The sequence below is a fragment of the Alosa pseudoharengus genome, unplaced genomic scaffold (genome assembly GCF_046254945.1).
Source record: "Alosa pseudoharengus isolate Yale_2024_CS ecotype anadromous, Long Island Sound unplaced genomic scaffold, YU_APseudo_1.1 YU_APseudo_1.1_scf_23, whole genome shotgun sequence".
NCBI classification, from domain to species: domain Eukaryota; kingdom Metazoa; phylum Chordata; class Actinopteri; order Clupeiformes; family Clupeidae; genus Alosa; species Alosa pseudoharengus.
In genome coordinates, this window is record NW_027468685.1 from 33193422 (window position 1) to 33212513 (window position 19092).

Sequence of the window (19092 nt, forward strand, 5' to 3'; positions counted from 1 at the left end):
CACGCAATCCCCTAAAATTTAACGGCCTACTTAGTTCCATACTGTTGAAACGGGGCCTGGCTATAACTCTGTAATCACCAACAACACCTCCTTCATTCGCTAAGCGTTCTATGGCATCACGGTCTAAATTGTAATCATGGGCCACGTCATGTCCAACATTGTCGCCTCCACAGGGCTGTACAACAGAACTGCCAGGAGTCACATCCACACACGCCGTGGGTTCGTCTTGTAAAATAGCTGTAGGAGCCCTATCATGCACATCACCACCAGTGCCTGATTGCACCCCAGACCCACCAGGTAACACATCCATGCTTACTGTAGGAGCCCTGTCATGCATATCACCACCAGTGCCTGTTTGCACCCCAGAACCTCCAGCTAACACATCCATGCTTACTGAGGGCTCACCTCGTGCGCTAACTGAACAGGGCGGCACATATGTATCGTTAGCTGCATGCATGTTAGGATTGTCAATGTTAATAGGGCTGAAATAGCTCAGTTGGGAGATCGTTAGATTGAAGATCTAGAGGCCCCTGGTTCGAATCCGGGTTCCGGCAACACCATTTTCTTTTTTTTTTTTTTTTTTTTTTTGTATTTATACCCATTTACCACAAAACATAATACAACTATTACAAAGTTTATCTGATCCACCCATTATCCACAAAACACACATGGGGGTTTGGGGGCCAATATGGCCCCCAGGGGTTTGACATCAGTCACATGACTGTCACATGACACTACATCCAATATGGATGCCAAGGGGGGCGTGGCATTGTTTGACACCAGACACATGACTGTCACATGACATTACATCCAATATGGCCGCCCAGGGGTATGACACCAGTCACATGACTGCCACATGACTCACAAAACAATAACAATAACAAACAACACGTGGCGAAAACCACATGGCTAATTTGCATAAAAAGAGGCGTGGCTAACACGTGATTTATGACGTTTCAGGGGGCGGGGCTTATTTTTGACAGATAGTTCAGGATAAGGACTACTACTCTCCGTTGGCTTGTGAGGTGGAAAAACCAAACTTCGGTCAGGCCAATCACATCATGTATAGAGTCTGTGGACCTATCGGGTATCCTATTGTATCCTATCCTATCAGGAAATTGAAAGTCAACCGTTTGTCCCGCCATTTACCGTTTATCCCGTGGGAAAGGAAAGGTTTCTGTTTCAAGTCAATGAAGTCATGATGGTGTCATTAACACACTTTGTAGGCTTGTAGTAGGTCCTTATCCATCTCCAGACGAAATTTGTGTGTCAGCTCCTCAAAACATGGTTTTCAAACAGCTAAAGCCCTTCGGTGGAACATGTTTAAAACTCTAAAACCCAACCAGGGAGTGGAAAAACTCGGGAACTAGGGAAATCCCATCCCTATGATTGCCCTACCATCGCCTATTGCTGTCCCCATGCTCGGATTCCTGCCCGCGCATCCTAGCGACCCACTATTTGCCCGATGACAACTCCTAATTCCTATGGACAATTCATCCCCTACACTGGACTATTTGAACTTAACACGGATTCATGCATTATCATACTGGTTATGTAACCATCCAACCCCTTTGTAACAATATACCTTAGGTGGCTCCATGTTCTATTCTCTGTATATAGACCTTACTGTCCTGTAACTGACCCCAGGCAGATGGGTCAGGCCCTTGAGTCGTGGATCTGCTTGAGGTTTCATCCTATATGTTTCTCCCATTCTTGGGAGTTTTTCCTCATCCCTGTTACTCATGGGCTCTGTCTGAATGTTAAACACTCTGTTAAGCGCCATGAGACATGTGTAATGTTTTGGCGATCTATAAGTGAAATCAAATTGAAATTCTGAGAGCACACAGGCAAGCAAATGTTTGGGCACAAGATACAGTGCCTGCTCCAAAGATTCTTGACTGACTATCACTGGGATGGAGACAAATTGTTGATGGGCAATGGGCAGGGTTGGGTAGTAACGGATTACATGTAATCTGGATTACGTAATCAGATTACAAAAATCAAGTAACTATAATCAGCCCAGATTACAATACAAAAATGGTGTAATCAGATTACAGTTACATTGTTGGGGATTACCTGATTACATTTTATTATGCAAGCAATGCAACTTTTTAATGATAGCCTACAGTAGTTATCTTTTAATTCGACAAGCTTCCGGCTTGCCGGTTCGATCCCCGACCAGTAGAAAAAATGTGGGCGGGGGAAGTGGTTGAGCACTGCTCTCCCATGCCCACATACGGCTGAAGTGCCCTTGAGTAAGGCACCTAACCCCTCATTGATCCCCGAGCGCCGTTGTAGCAGACAGCTCACTGCTCCGGGTATATGTGTGCTTCACCTCACTGTGTGCTCATTGTGTGCTTCACCTCACTGTGTGTTCACTGTGCTTCACTAATTCGCAGATTGGGAGACCAAATTTCCCTCACGGGATCAAAAGAGTATCTATACTTACTTACTAACTTATTTACTATTGGGGCAGGTCTCTCGGCACACTGCCTGATCTTTTCCTCCTAATCTTAATGTAGCCTCTTTTTTTAGTGTTACCGTTTACTTTGAGAAAGTCACCAGGTCCCCCTGGTTGAAAAACATCCCAAAGGAATAATTTTCTCACCCCCACAATTGAAATGGACATGGTGTCATTCAATCTCAGGCCATGTCCCTGGGTCAAAAAAATCCAGCAAAAGCTAAATTTATTGTCCAGGTGTGCCCTTATAAAGGTTAAGCTGAGTATTGCATGTTTGGAGAATAGTGATCCATGATCACATCCATGATGACTAAGTGATCAATTTTGGGATGGGGAAAATTTCAACCACCAAAATACCACCCCCAAAGTGGAGAATAGCTATAGAAATGTATTAGTTTTGGGTGTTTTTCAGACAATGGGACCTGGTGACCTCAAAGTAAATGGTAACACTAAAACAAGGGGCTACATTAAGATTTTTGGAAGAAAAGATCAGTTAATTCACACAGGAATGCTTTACTCAGAGCAAAGAGATTTCTTAGATGTAATGACTTAGATGTAATGAATAAACAGAAAAATAGAATGAGAATTCTTACCTCAATTCAGTGGTGGTGTCTTTTACTTAAGGGACATATTTATTGAAGTAATCTAAAAGTAATCCTAAAGTAATCAGATTACGTTACATGTTTTTGGTAATCCTGATTACGTTACTGATTACAAAAATTGCCATGTAATTTGTAGTGAGTAATGGATTACATTTCAAAGTAATCTGACCCAACCCTGGCAATTGGCTCCTGTTCTGTCAAAACTTCCACCAGCACCAGAGGCTGTTGTGGAACTTGTGAAGTGTGTTTGTCTTGCCAGCCAATGCAGTAGAAGGTGTTCTTGCAAGAGTAACAACTTACCATTCATGCAACTCTGCAGGTGTGAAGGCTTTGAGGAGATGTACACCAATATTAGAAAGACAGTGACAGTGGTGAGGATAAATACTAGGGATGTAACGGTATGAAAATTTAACCTCACGGTTATAGTGACCAAAATTATCACGGTTTTCGGTATTATCACGGTATTTTTAAAAGTGTGTTCAATATGTTCAGAAAGCACTGATAGGCCTACACAAGCTGAAATAGTTTCAAAAAGTGTCCCATTCAGTTTTTCGTGTTTAATTGGCTATGTGCTTATCGCTTAACTTACCCTACCATGACTTGGAGGTTGCTATTACTGTTATTTGGATCCAATGAGTGAGACCAGGCTTGGAATTTCACCATTCTGGGGGCAAGGCCACTTGGCCTTCAGTTGGGCATATTTGGTGGAGGGCACAAAGGCCACATAGGCTATAAAAAATATCAAAGTTGTATAGCCTATTCACTGCAGTAGACCTGCATCACTGTATGAAACATTACAAAAACATGAAACATGACATATTATATAGAACTGCAAATCATCTGAACATCTAATATTTACAGATATATAGGCTATATTTAACATTTATTTTATACTTGGCCTGTTATGAAATCATGTATTGAACAATTTAAGCACAGTTCAGCTTTAAGAAACTCAAATAGCCTAGATGCATGCTTAGCATTTTGTGATCTACTTTCACAAACTCTTCTGCTGTCCTCTGATTTACCGATATATAGGCGATATTTGTAACATTTATTTTGTATTTGGCCCGTTATGAAATCATGTGGAACAATTTAAACACATTGTAAAACTTCCATGCATGTCGAAATGTACTGCAAATTCAAAAGTGGATTACTCTGGAACGGCTAACTGTACAGGGGACTGCTTTACACCTTAATGTTCGGTAAGGTCTGCTGTTTATTCTGATATATGGTTTGTCTTGTGTTAAACGAAAGGTTCGTGAAGTATTGCACCGAGAGGAATGGGTAGGGAGATGGACGAAAACCTTCAGTAGAATTTATGATTAAATTATATTTTTTTCGTTTCTCGCGAACCGTTCACCACAGCAATTCGCGGCTAACATCGTTTAAAAGCTGAGAAAAAGCTCGTTCATGTGATAATTGTGATGTCTGTGTGATGAGTAGGCTACTTCGCGAGTAGTTCAACTGAGAAGAATAGGTGAATTTAGACGCACTTTCTTTCTTGCGCTGTCACTTTCTCCACTGCGTAAAAGAAATTAATTTGCGCTGTGAATGCTAAGATTATTTTTGACAGGCCATAGGCTAAATAAAATTCGCTATTAGTAGGATGCAAAGCAGAATATTGAAAGAAGGGCACCAAGGGCACCGTGGCCTGTAAACCTCTGATTTTCAAAGGGACATCACGGCCAACGCAAGGGGCAAAAACGTGGCCGCCGTGAAATTCCTACCCTGAGTGAGACCAAAGTAAGTGTTCGAAATAAAACTTTAGGCTACTGTGTTCTTCTGATAACGTGAGTGGAATGGATTTAATGTGCACACGAACATAAAAAGACGCAGAGTGCAAATGATACAGTGCAAGTTTTGCGGTGAAAATGTTCCGCCTTTTAAAATGAGGTGTAGCCTGATCCAATTCGCAGTTAAAACCATCAATTAGACAACAGAATCAGTAGGGTACCAATTTTGCTTCATTGTACCAGGCCTACTGTATGTCAAAAGCAGGCTCGGATGAAGCTGGGAAGGATTAAACACACGGTTTCAACACCGTGATAATCAACCGTGATAATTATGATATTTCAAAAGAAAACGGTAATTGTTATCGTCAACATTTTTATCACGGTTTATCATTATACCGGTAATCGTTACATCCCTAATAAATACTTGAGTGACAATGACAATGTTTTGTTGAACTCTTCAATAATGAAACAAGATGAATATTTTTTTTCTTTTTTTTCATTTTTTCCATTTTTTTGGCAAATGATGCAATACATCTTTTGAAAATAGTCTGTATCTCACTTGTTTACCTTATTAGGTGTATATTTATCAAAAAGTTGACCACTTAAAGCCTTTATATTATTTTCCGCATATATTGTCCGCCATCTTGAATTTTGGCACTGAAAATGAAGAAAAAAATTGGAAACAGGTTGTTTTGTATTCAATGGGGTCCTAGCATGTAAAAAAACACCAGTTGCAAAAATCTATATGAATCGTTCCTAAAATGACACAATTCCCCATACTATATAGAGAAAACCACCAAATTAAACTCTTTAAAAAAAACTTTATTTTTTTCACTGGCCATGGTTATGGTATCATGGTGATGATGGTAGGTGAGAATTTAATCAGCACTCTGATTACCTGATGTACCCAGCTGTAGGTAGTACAGTTCATGGTATAGGCTACTCCAGGTGAATATGCTTATGACATTCACAATAGCATCCAGGTCTCACTTCAAAGAACCCAGTAATCCATTTTTTCATGAATTAAAAAAATAACATTTGAAACTTACTTTTACCTTTACCACAATTTATGTAGGTGCTTGTTATCATGTGCAATGTAAAACAGATACAATTATTTGTTTTCAAAACATTGCTGAAAGTAACAACTGTACATTAGAAAAAAAAGAAAACTTACTTGTGGTTGTAGCCATGACCAGTGAACATAAGGAAGCCACTGGATAAACCTCTGATAGCTATACCATGACTACACTTAATGAACGCATCATTAGGATAAAAGAACAAGAGCCAACAGCGTTCAACAGCGTGAACAGCGTTCACCAAAGTCAAACTTCAGATGTATACATGAAAAAGTATGCATGAAAAAGACAATTTATTTGGCAAGTTTTGCATCATTACTGGTGCACACACACAAACATACAAGAATGAACTACCCATTAAAACTGATATGAGGACATCTAGGAATATATTCCGACTATGGATTAAACGATACATTACATGATTTGGGTACGATGAACATGTACTGATAACAAGAGAATCAGTGCTCAATCAACCTTCTTGCTTCGAAGGCAGGTACTATCCATGAAGTAGCGACACATTGGGATTGTATGTTGAGCAAACAATGTGAGCACTTTGCCGTGAGCCAAAGTTAGAAGGGTCTGATGGCCAGTGGCCCAAACTCTGTACCATTGGCCGTAGAAAGGATCTGACACAGCTGGACACAGCATGTTATTCAAGTTGACTTCCGTCATCTGTGAACAGGGGCAGGGGAAGGTGGTGGAAAAAGGCGAAAGAGATTGTAAAACTGAAATACTGAATAATTATAAAATAATAGTTATAACAATAGTTATTTACTTTTTAATTATTGTCATGGACGTTTAGCATTAAAACTGTAACAAAGGCAAAGGCAGGTGCACTTTGTTAAATGAGAACACACTGGCACTGTTTAAACAAAGAAGGCTGATTGTAGTGTGGATTGTAGTGTTTGTAATACACCTTGCGGTCTCAAGTTACAGCCCATGAGTTTCATTTAGTAGAGTGTTTGTTTAAACTACATTATGTTGTTGACTGTGCCATTAGCCCTATACCTGCCTGGGCTCAAGCCTGTGAACTTGCACCACCTCAGACTGGGAGGCGGGCGTGCTAGCTAGGAGCCTAAAACCCATGTGTGACGATTATCTGAATGCTCTCCTGATGGAGAACCGGACGACAGTGCAAGGTCAATCAGACTTTTTTTAAGGTCAATGTGCTTGCCTACAAATGATAAGTTTGTTGCTTAATCAATATGATTTCTGTAAAACTGTACATGCATCAAATCCATGTAATGTTGCCATATTAGATTAGATTAAACTTTATTATTGAATGTTGCCATATTTACCACTTCAAGTTGTTGCTTCCATTTGTAACTAGCTTGTAACTGTAAATGTCAACTTTGTAAGCAATGAAATATGAATTGAACTGAAATGAATTATGGAATTGTGTCTGGTGAGGATAATTTGTGGCCTACGGCCGATTTAGAGTAAGCATGGGGGAAATTGCAACGTCTATCCGATAGGGATAAACTGCCATTATTTTTTAGTAATTTCAAGCCAAGCGATGAGTAAACGGAAAGCTGCTGAAAAGAAAGATAAAAAGAGCAGGGTGGATGCGTTAACACAAAAAATGTCTAATCTTAAGGATGAGGTGAAATTGCTAAAGATGGTAAAGATTCAAAATGAAACAAAGGTTGCCATGTGAAACACCCAATCCACGAGATTTGGACACAAAGTGAGTGTTTGTGTCAATCAGATTTCACCCGAAGAAACACTGTATCCTTTCAATGAAATATGAGAAGCCGCTCTGAAATGTGTGAAGTGATAAATTCAGCAACAATGCTTATCCATGATGAATGCGAAAATGTTGATGAGAATGTAGATGAGTATGAAAATCTCAGACCTGTGACAACAAGGCAAGCTAATGGAAATGTTTATTTCTATAAAGTCGCTAAACCTCACAAAATCGATCAGTGGTCTAAGGACATGCAGCATTCTCGGAAAGCAGGCATCGAGGCCTGGTCTAAGATTAACCGCTTGCGCAACATCTACCAGTTGCATCCGTTTGATAGCGTGGCTATGTTTGCACTGTGCTGAATACTTCTGAAGCTAGCAGGGTGAGATGTGCTATTGAGACTGGTTTAGGTGAAAATCAAAATTTGTAATGGTTGGGTGGCCCTCCGTGAGTGGATTATGGGCATTACGAATGCAAGTACAAATTGGGCTAAAATATCCGATCGTTAGCAAAAAGTTAATGAAGTTATGGATGTTTTGCACAAAGATTTGTTTTTGAGACATTCTGGCGTGAGTGGTCTGACAACATTGGATGAAGTGGCAATGGCACGCTGAAGGCTAATCTTTTGCAAAACTTGCTTCCAGATTTTAAGCAAGCTGTTAAAATGACCATGCCCACTTGGGAGGACACAACATTCAATCTTAAAATGCTAATCAATGCAGCAAAGAAAGATTTGCAAAGATTTGGAAAAGATTTTTGAAAGACTAGAGTTTCAGATCCTCTCACATCTAAAGACAAGTAAAAGAGTTTTAAGTCACAGACTATGATTTTGCAATGACTAGGGATCTTGCAGGGTCACTATTTACAAGACTCTGCAACTAGATTCCTTTAAATTATTACCCATCGTGCAATAGATATCAACAGGAACTGAAATGACAGCCTACTAAACTCAGTCATATTTTCGTGTTTCTGCAGCATTGTTTCATGTGTGACATCCCTAACCGATATAGAGTTGTTCTGTCACGTGGAAGAGCCGACTAATGATGTATAAGAAACTAAATAACAAATTATCATATTCATGGGTTTCATCAGGTCCCTTGCCACAGCTGTCGCCTACTTTGCCCCTTCCTGTTTGGTGTTGGAGAGAGGTCACTATTGGTTTTTATATTGTTCACGTCACTATTTGCATGAGCCACAACTAGAAAGACTTGCGATAATATCAAACTCCGACTGACTTAAAAAATGTAAGATTGGCACCTTACATTTAACAATCAAGTTGACGGGAGCACGCCGCAATTCCAGTACAACTTTCATGATTTCTGTCCGACTTTGGAAATGTAGTCGCTGACTGTGAAAACAGACCAAAATCTGAGTGTAAGGCCGCCATTAGATGTTGATATATATGGGTCAGAAGATGAACAGGAGTGTTAATTGAGAAATCTAAATACTAATGATCCAGAGAAGGTGCCATCAAGAGAATGATCTATGATGAAACATGCTCCCAAAGAGAAGTCAAAAGACACATGTCACAAATGCAGAATACGAGGTCATTAGGCAAACCAATGCACACTTCGTGGTCATAGCAAGTGTGGGCCCCATAGTTCGAATTACCCCCAAAGAGACAGAAATATCAGTTGTGGGGGTCAGATAATTTTTCTGATATTGTGAAAAAATATCATTACCGTTACAATACAGGTCAACTCCTATTTTCACTGTAGTAACATTTTAATGTAAAGCGATTTCAGACACCCCTATTGTGGACCGTACCATTTTTAAACACTGTGGCGCTAGAAGCAACTGAGATGGAGAACGACTTTCTCAAGCAAGTGTCAAGTTCAACATTGAATGACAAAACGCTAGGTAAATTCCTCCAGTAGGCTAAATTCGGTTTGCTGCTGACGTGCATGGGTAAATGTAAGTTGCTAGCTGACATCTAGCTTGTTGAAAATGTGTTATTTTACAACCTTCATTTATAAACGTGTTTTGTTCTTTCATAGCTCATGTCACGTCTTCATACATTGAATTACTGGCTACTTACCTGCTACTTACCCACTAAGGCTAGTAAAGTGGACCTTGGTTAGTTAGTGCTACCAAGGTTAGTTAGCAAGATAGGCTAATTCTCTATTTAAATCAAGCTTTACATTGTGGTGAGGTAAAATCGATTGTCATTTCCAAGGAGATGAACTCCATAGGTGTCCATTCTCATTTTATCTTGAATACATTATTGTGCCCTTTTGAAATTAGTTTGGCACAGATCCTGTGTTTTTATATTACCGGTAGGCCTATGCACAAGAGGGTCTGATGTAGCTAAGCCTACATAACATCAGTGAAACCTGTGAAAACATAAAAAGACCCAAGTAGCTTAGACTAAATAGTATGTGCTAGTATTTGAATTTGTTTTTAATTGGTTGGTATTGTTTTTACATTCTATTATTTCATATGTTTAGTTTGATAAATGTAGTTTCATCTGAGAACCCTGATACTATCTTAATGAAACTAGGATTTTATTTTATTCAAAGAGACACTATGAGGAAAAGGAAATGGCACACATCAGGCACTTTTTTGGTGCTAAAAGAGTAAGCAGGAAATATTAACACTAAGATCTACAAACAATTACATTAAAAGTGTAGGTGCAGTTAGGTTTTATAGCCTACACTGTTCATATGTGTTAAGGAAAGGGGTGCTCAGCAGACAGGAGAGGCACAGGATGAAAGCCGTGAGCAGGCCGCAGGGAGACAACAGGATATATAAGAACGATGAGATATTCTGTAGCCTACTGTTTGTCGCATGTTTAGACCTTGTATGTGTGTTGCACAACACATGTTGCACTTGGCGATCATGGTGGGGATTGATATTGTAGTGCAGTGTTTTTCAACCTTTTTTGTGCCACGGCACACTTTTGACACTTAAAATGTCCCACGGCACACTAACATCCTGTGTGAAGAAAACATACCATAGCCTAAAATTTCAAATAATACACAGATATGGCCTTATTATGGCTTCTATGCAAGACCTGCTCAATAAAACAAGCGCCCTCTGTTTCATTTGTTGGTGACTATCTAATTTAATTGTTGTTATGAACTGGATATGTGATGATTCTGTGAATACTGGATATGGGGCCCCCGTTGTACAATGCTTGCATACCACAAATAGTGCAATCATACAATCAATGAGAGCATGTGGTTATAAATTCTTTGATGCAACAGTTGCTTTTCTGGACCAGGGAGTGACATTTGGGTAATTTTCTGCGGCACACCTGATGATCTCTCACGGCACACTAGTGTGCCCCGGCACAGTGGTTGAAAAACACTGTGGTAGTGGACCATGATGGTCATAGAAAAAGTGAAGGAGCAGTACCCCCCAATTATGGTGGGGTAATTCGCACTCTGGTGGGCCCCATTCAAATCAGAACACTTAGCACGATAGCGAGAGTGAAAGTATAAGTATAAGTATATATACTTTTGATCCTGTGAGGAAAATTTGGTCTCTGCATTTATCCCAATCCGTGAATTAGTGAAACACACTCAGCACACAGTGAACACACAGTGAGGTGAAGCACACACTAATCCCGGCGCAGTGAGCTGCCTGCAACAACAGCGGCGCTCGGGGAGCAGTGAGGGGTTAGGTGCCTTGCTCAAGGGCACTTCAGCCGTGCCTACTGGTCGGGGTTCAAACCGGCAACCCTCCGGTTACAAGTCCGAAGCGCTAACCAGTAGGCCACGGCTGCCCTAGCGGTGATAACGGTGAAGATAATGATAACCAAACTGACTTGGATACTTGTGCTGAATTGACTGAAACAGTCAAGACATGTCATCAGGTGACAGAGGCGTGTGGATTCACTTGACGAGGGACACTCCCTGGTGCCTGGCCAATGGCCGATGGTTAACGACCCACTCAGAGTAGCCTTTGAAGCTAATTGGGAAGGGCCATGCCAGGTGTCGATAGTCACTGATGCAGAATCATATGATTATGGATAAACGTGAGTCCTGCTGTTGACATTTCATAACTTATACAAATGTGACTCGCCATATGAAAACCAGCAGCAAGTCGGCCTAGACAAAATTGCGCAAAACACAATTTAAGTTTTTTTTCAAATTAGTGATTTTTGTTTTTTTGCAGAATGTGCAAGTTGAAGTCATGAAGAAGCCACTCCATGTTTCAGATAACAATATTGGTTGTCTTAAAAGTATACATTTTGTCGTTGAAATTGGGTATAGTTTTGGCAAATTTCTCTTTCTGCTGGGGCATTTTAGCTAATTTCCATACTGAACTGCAGTTGGGCATTTACGTGCTTTTGTTATTTTTCGGCCAATCCGCTGCACGTTACAAGCGATACACATGGCTACTTAATATACAGCAGAGGAACTGGAGCGTGAGATATCAGACGCTATCTCTACGGTAACATTTGAAGGGGAAAAAGACGAAATGGAGAAAATCCATAACTGTAGCGACAAACTTTCTCCAGAGCTTATGTACAAAATACGGAGTGATTCTATAGCTGCCGAAAGAGAGTGGCAGGACTTGCGAATCATTGGCCATCTTGAGGCAAACAGACAGACAGTAGTTACTTCGGAGATGACTACATCCACCAAAAAACCGCAGACGAAAAGAAAGTCCCCCCGGACCGCGTATTTCATCGGAGGCAATGAAGTCTGCAGGAATACTTTTCAGTTTCTCATGGCATAAGTAGTCCCTGTTACATTGCAATCCCTGCTACATTGCTTGCTAGCTAGCTACATTATTATTAGCTAGCTCAGTACTGTCGTTTAAAGTTATATGCACATCGAAACTAAGCTGTAATGGGAGGTTTTTGGCTAGTAATGTGAGCATCTGCTATTAATTTGAATAATGCTTGAATTGCTTGAATGGACTGATGCTAATGATTTAGCACCTAGCCTACTGGAGGACAGTTTGTATGAATACATCCAGAGTAAGGTGCAAAGGGGCCTGTTAGCATTGCCTGAATTGAATGTGACGCTAATGGTTATTCTAAGTCCAGTGAAGTGCCTAAGGAAATAACACTACATCAATATTAACAACACTACAATTCTTTCTGCCCTGCAGGCTAACAGATTCAGGTGTCACAGTGACACCTGTAGGGGGTAGGGCTACAGATAACAGATGTCACAGTGTGACATCTGTAGAGGAGGGCTTATCTCAATGAGATCCAAATGAGCACAATTGTCTTTCCTTTGACTCAGGTGAGGTGACAATTTGCAAATCTATCAGGCCAGTTTTCTCAGTAAAAGGTTTTCAGAGGGGTACAGAGGGAAAATACAGTGGGTATCGCTTTCAAATGGCCACTTCAGTCGCGCATTACGAGGCGTGAAGCTGCGTGAAGCTTTAGTACCACTTTCAGCCACTGTGCGTCGCTCTGCCACTGTACATCGCTCTGCCTGCCGAAAATCGAAATCGAAATTTGCTGTCTACATTATTGTCAGTGTTGGGGTAACGCAACTACGCAAATCAAAGCAGTGGTGTGATAATTGAGCCAGTAGAGAAATAACTGTTCAGAATTAATCTGTAGCCTTGGGTAGGCTTCTGCAACGTTTTTAACAGGCTACGCTATAGAGGCTTAGACAACTACAGTATGACCCACGTTTTGGTTTCGTAAATTAATTTGCCCTACTTCTTGACTGCAATGTAGTCAATTGACTGTTTGACATGTCATTTTTATTTTTCTGTACAATAAACAAATACATCTGCTTTATGCCGCAGAATTACATTCATATTTGGAACTTATATAGTCCAATGCATCGTTAAACTACGTTAGTGTTTCTTACTGTTTCTCTGTACAAGCCAATAAGGTAAAATTGTGTACCTGACAAGTTTCGGCTACCTTGCCTCTGTAGCCTTCATCAGAGGTGTCACGTGATGTAGGTGTGACGTCGTCTGAGCTGTGTTATATGGAGTTTTCCATCCCACCTGATGTGGTGGGATGGCCGTGTCTGGGGGGGGGGGGGGGGCGCCCTCTGCTGTCTGGTGGTTTTTCATACAGCCGGGGGCGGCCCTGCAGGACTGTGTCCCAGGTGTGGGATAGCTGGTAGACTCCTTCATCCCGGTTCACAGTCTTTGGGGCCCGCTTCCTGATTTCAACCGCCTCTTTGATCCATCGATGGAATTTGTTGCATTCCGTTCTGATGACCTTGGCTGCGTCCCAGTTCATACGATGGTTTTCCCTCTTACAGTGGTCTGAAATGGCAGATTTCAGATTTTCCTGTGTTGCTTTCATTCTTGTTGCACGGGTGAGCGTTCCAGATGTTTCCTTTTCACATTCTTTCTGATGTTCCTTTTTTCGTGTGCTGAATTGCCGGCCTGTCTCTCCTATATACGTTTTATTGCATGTTAGGCAAGGGATCTCGTATATCACATCACACTTTTTCTCAGGGGGAATCTGATCCTTAGGGTGTACTAGGATTTGGCGAAGCTTGATGTGTGGCTTCACTGGTGTGATGATGTGGTTTCCTCATCGCTCGCTGTACGCGTTCTGTGACCCCCCTGACGTATGGGAGGGTGACCATGCCTAGGTTCTCAGGCCTAGAACCTTTTTTCTTTTTCTCCTCCTTGTTATTTCTCTGGACCTCTCTCTTGCCTTTGTTTATGGCCCAGTTTGGGTAGTTGCAAGCTTTGAGTGCCTGTTTTATGTGGTTCTCCTCCTCCTCTCTGTCATGGTTGTCAGTGATGACCTTGGTACGGTCATATAGGGTGCGGACCACAGCTATCCCACACCTGGGACACAGTCCTGCAGGGCCGCCCCCGGCTGTATGAAAAACCACCAGACAGCAGAGGCCGCCCCCCCCGGAGCACCCCAGGGGACACGGAAAACTCCATATAACACAGCTCAGACGATGTCACACCAACATCACGTGACACCTCTGATGAAGGCTACAGAGGCAAAGTAGCCAAAACTTGTCAGGTACACAATTTTACCTTATTGGCTTGTACAGAGAAACAGTAAGAATTAGTAATACAGTAAGCCTAATGAACCTCTTCAATATATTACGTTAGTGTTTCCCAAAACCATAGTAGCAACGAACGTTCGCAACCACTATCGTAAAGTTGTGTAGTTACAACTACACCTCTTAACATGTGGTAGAATGCTAGTAGAAGCATAGTTCCAGGGATCTTCATGTCAAAGACGTCACTGACGCCAGTTATTTGTTTGCAAATTAATAATTATAAATATATTTAGGTTTCTAATTGATATTTACACTTCTAACCACCATACATCCATATTTTAAAATGCCCAAGGCAGAAAATACATAAATTAAAAGTAGGGCCGGGACTTTAACGCGTTAATTAAAATGAATTAATTACACAAAAATGAGCGCGTTAAAAAAAATGACGCATTTTAATCGTATTTATTTTTGCACCGCGGAACGTTTCTCACTGGATGAGTTTCAGATGGACCGATTGTACTGGAGCACCAACTAACGCGCATGAGTTCGGTTCAGACAACAACAAACCACAGTGGCACAGTGAACATGAACAAAGAAGCTGATGTGACCGCCGTTGGTTGGCCCCGTGGATGGGAATTTTTTTTACAAAAAACGAACGGATGGAAGCGTCGATAAGAGCATGGTTGTGTGCAAGCTATGCAACAAGAAATTTGCATATCACCATAGCACATCGAGCCTTAAGTATCACCTCAGTGCAAAACATAGAGCAGTTAGCGTGGACGCTAGTGTGGTAGCTAGCGTGGACTTCTCGCGACTTCTGTCCCTTGCGAAAGACTTTTCTCATTGGCAGGTAACATAGTTCAAAAGAAAAGGGCAGCCTTGAGCTCTGAAAATGTGAACAGGCTAGTTTGTCTTAGCGACTGGCTGAAAGAGAAGTAGAAGAAGTGGCCTAAGCCAAACAGAGAGATTTTATTTTTCATCAGGATATTGGAAGAATAGAAGGGATTGAGGTCAATCACTGGCACTTTTTTTAAAAATTATTTTAAATGGTACATTTTATGTTGAACTATGTTGTATTACCATGTTGTATTATGTTGTTGGTGCAACTGGCACTTTAGGTTGAACTCTTGTTTTGGCCAAGGTTATTGAGAGAGTTGCACTGAAATTAATTAAATGTTTTTAAACCAGCTGTTGGTAAATCAACAAAGTCTGTTATGGCTTGTGAAGCAACAGAGAGATGTTTTCTAATAGTCAGGGTTTCCAATGTTCTGAATGTACTTGAAAGTATTGTGTTTTACTTTTAAAAAAAACCCAAAGTATTATAGTTTACAGAAGGTCTACCTATCTATAGGCTACCTGAATTTCTGAAATGTACTATATTTCTAAATATGGTATTGCTACACTTAATGGCAAAAATTGCACTGGTCTGTTGGAATTGAACAAAAATAAACAATATTTTTGTTGCTTAAGCTTAAAATCCATGTGAAAAAAATGACTTCTCACTGTTCTCAGGTCAAATATTTATATGCGATTAAAATGTGATTAATTTCGATTAATTAATTACAAAGCCTCTAATTAATTAGATTATTTTTTTTAATCGAGTCCCAGCCCTACATTAAACATTGTTTGCTGGTAACCAGCCACAAATAGCCTACAGATTCTTGCGTGTGTACATTATCTATTCTCTCCAAAATGTGCCCGTTCTATAGGCTGGCCAAGTGCGTAATTCTGCGGCATAAAGCAGATGTATTTGTTTATTGTACAGAAACGTAAAAATAACCTGTCAAGCAGTCAATTGACTACATTGCAGTCAATAAGTAGGGAAAATTACGAAACCAAAACGTGGGTCATAGTTGTCTAAGCCTCTGCTGTGAGGCCAAACCCATGAACAAAGACGCATTGATATCTGCAATAGAGTTTATTTTGGCGAAACAAGCTCACAGCCGAACGAGTCATAGCACTGATGGGAGAGGCAACTGGCATGTGATCTCCCCACGGGCCAATGGATGTACAAGTTTTCTCCTGTGCCTACTATATTTAATCCAGTGTTTTGTCAAGTTGCAAAATGCTATTCGTTTTAATGAATTTTTATGATAGTATGAAGTACTTTTTGTATAGGGTACTATCTTAATTGCTTTATACTCAATACTTGACCAATGGCTATTGCATCTGTCTATTGAAAGTGAAAATGTGGCATGTGATCTACTGTGTAGGCTTCATAAAATAAAATAAACAGATTGCTAATGGCCTACAAGCTGATCTGGGGTGCGTTTCCCGTACAACTACGGAGGTTAGCTTTTTACTAACAGGATGCATCGTTTAACTAACCAACATGTAAGTTACGACTGTTTCCCAAAACTGTCGTACTTACATAGTTCTGTAAGTTTGGACCATGATAGTTTCCAAACTTCAGTAGTCTGGACTAAGGTAGTTAATGACGTTTAGTAGCACGTGAACGGGCACCTGCACATACTTCTGTGGTGCATTGCATTGAGGCCGGCAGATGACAGCCGCCGTTGCACAGCAGTTACCAGTCCCCTGTCCAAGAGTTCGAATCTGGGTTAAGATTTTGACAACAATATTGACATCGTTGTTTACCTAAGTTTATCTTTTGTGCAGATCATATTATCAAAATCTGAATTAAACTAGAATTGTCTAGTTTAATGCATTAACTCAAGACGTCAAACATTTTCTAAACAATACAAACAGAAAGGATGCAGCAGGCAGCAAATGTAGAAGAGTCATTTCCAGTGGAAGAACAAAATGCTGAATGAAGCCCAAAGATATGAAGGCATATCTGGCAAGTTGTTATTTTTTGAAGACGTAAATGGTTGGGCTATAGGCCTAGTTTGCAAGAAGGAGACATAAAACGTGAGCATGCCACACTATCCACAGCTGTGGTAGCGGGGGTAGGAGGATTACTGTTAGCGCAGGATTTATATAAAATTCTTCAACAGAAGGCCTGCCTCGAATGCAGGCTTGCCCAAAAAAAAGGCCTGTGGTTTGCGCAGCCTACAGTAAGTAGGTCTTAGTGAGTTAGGAGTCCTCTAGACTTCTTTTAAGCTGTCTCAGAGGTGGAAAGTTGCGTTTGTTGGGGGCAGGGCCGGATTAACAATTCATAGACCCTTGGGAACAAATGTCTGGTGGCCCCCCCTGCCCCCCAGCCAACGTGAATCGGGCGGTCAGTTAATAGGCCCATTTAAGGCACGAGCGCATCTGTGAGGCCAAGCCTCACCAAGTAGCCCGTTTGTTTACAACTAACATTACATTTAATTAAACTGCTTATAGGCTATGCCGAAATAGTTTCAACATTTTGAATATCAGTGTCGGGTGAATTAGGAAATGCCTTATGGCTGAAAGCTGCTTGGGATCCCCCCTGTCAAGCAATAACCATACAAAAAGTTAAAAACAGATGACATGATGCGCGTCACTGACATAATGCACAAATAATATAGCCTAGATATTCCAATATATTCGAATACATGTGTTTATTTTAGAGGGGATATTCGAACGTAATTTTTGAGCAATTTTGACAGCCCTAGTCCACTGTTCGCTACGCCAATCGTCATTTAACACCTTCCACCTAACCTCGGTGAGTGGGGGTCGCTATAATGCGTGTGAAATAGCACCATTGAGTAGCCTATGCGAAATAGCCTTAAAATCGTTCCGGTGTTGTGTGCCTTCTGGTTTCTCCACCTACTGGTTTCCTTGCGCGTGCATGCGCTGCAGCAGTTGTCAGACATTCACAAACAAGTTGTTTTAGGCAGTTTGAAGTCGCTTTACATACGCCATGAGCGCTCAGCTACATTTCAGCCACTCGGACACAAGACAAAAGACGCAAAAGCAACACACGCACGCTCTCTCCACTGCGCATGAAGCGGTCTGTGTGTTGTAGGCTAGATTTGCGTGAGTTCTTTCTATCTGCTTTACTTTTGTGAGTCGCGACCACCTAGGCTATGTTATAGACGTTCTATGAGGTACCAGTGTTTAGCTGTGTCACAAAACGATAAGCTTTGTCAGACTACTTTTAAAATGATATTCAGGGCTATATACATTTTAACCATTCGGGGCTGAAGACCCGACAAAGCCTTGCGTTAATTCTTCAGGTGGGAAGTGTCAGGAATTTTCATACGAGAGACGCTCTCATTGGTGGTTAGTATATGGAGTAGGGAATTGACAGCAACATATCCAATCACATTATGAGAGATGCTAAATTTAACATAAACTGCGATGTTTGATTTTAAATTAATGTAAATTTAGCCGGGACTGTAAGCTGGCACACGTGGGTGCTCGATGTTTTCAGTGGGGGCCCGAGAGATGGAGCACCCACAGTATCGGCGCCTATGACAAGCGTATCTCGCAGTTGCATCCATTACAAACAAACATGCAATGTGAACGTCTGGGATTGGGGAGAGCACTAAATGCTCTTCTGAATAAGCACAAAGTCAAGCCTTTAAATGAAAAACACTCTTTAATAATCAAAAAAATAAACGCTAATGAAGTAATGAAGTGACCATCAAAAATCGTTTATCGCCTGTAACTTCGTGATAACAGGACGTAACAGGAAGGCATTTGGCTGAGCAATGGAGGTTAATATGCTCTATATTTTGTCCAAATGATGTCTGTCTATCATC

General features: G+C 41.0%; 1 protein-coding gene and 1 non-coding gene across 3 annotated transcripts in view; one reads left to right on the forward strand and one right to left on the reverse strand.

Annotated features, from left to right (window-relative positions):
* Positions 1–481: 481 nt before the first annotated feature.
* trnaf-gaa (transfer RNA phenylalanine (anticodon GAA)) lies at positions 482–554 on the forward strand. The gene has a single exon. It is a non-coding gene; the product is annotated as a tRNA-Phe (tRNA).
* Positions 555–5597: 5043 nt separating this feature from the next.
* The window catches only part of tmem164 (transmembrane protein 164), a 72460-nt gene continuing 58965 nt past the window's right edge, over positions 5598–19092 (reverse strand). For both annotated transcript variants that reach the window (XM_076302401.1, XM_076302400.1), the window contains one exon: positions 5598–6544. In XM_076302401.1, the coding sequence (XP_076158516.1) occupies positions 6338–6544 (207 nt within the window). In that variant the 3' untranslated portion in view covers positions 5598–6337. The remainder of the gene's footprint in view (positions 6545–19092) is intronic.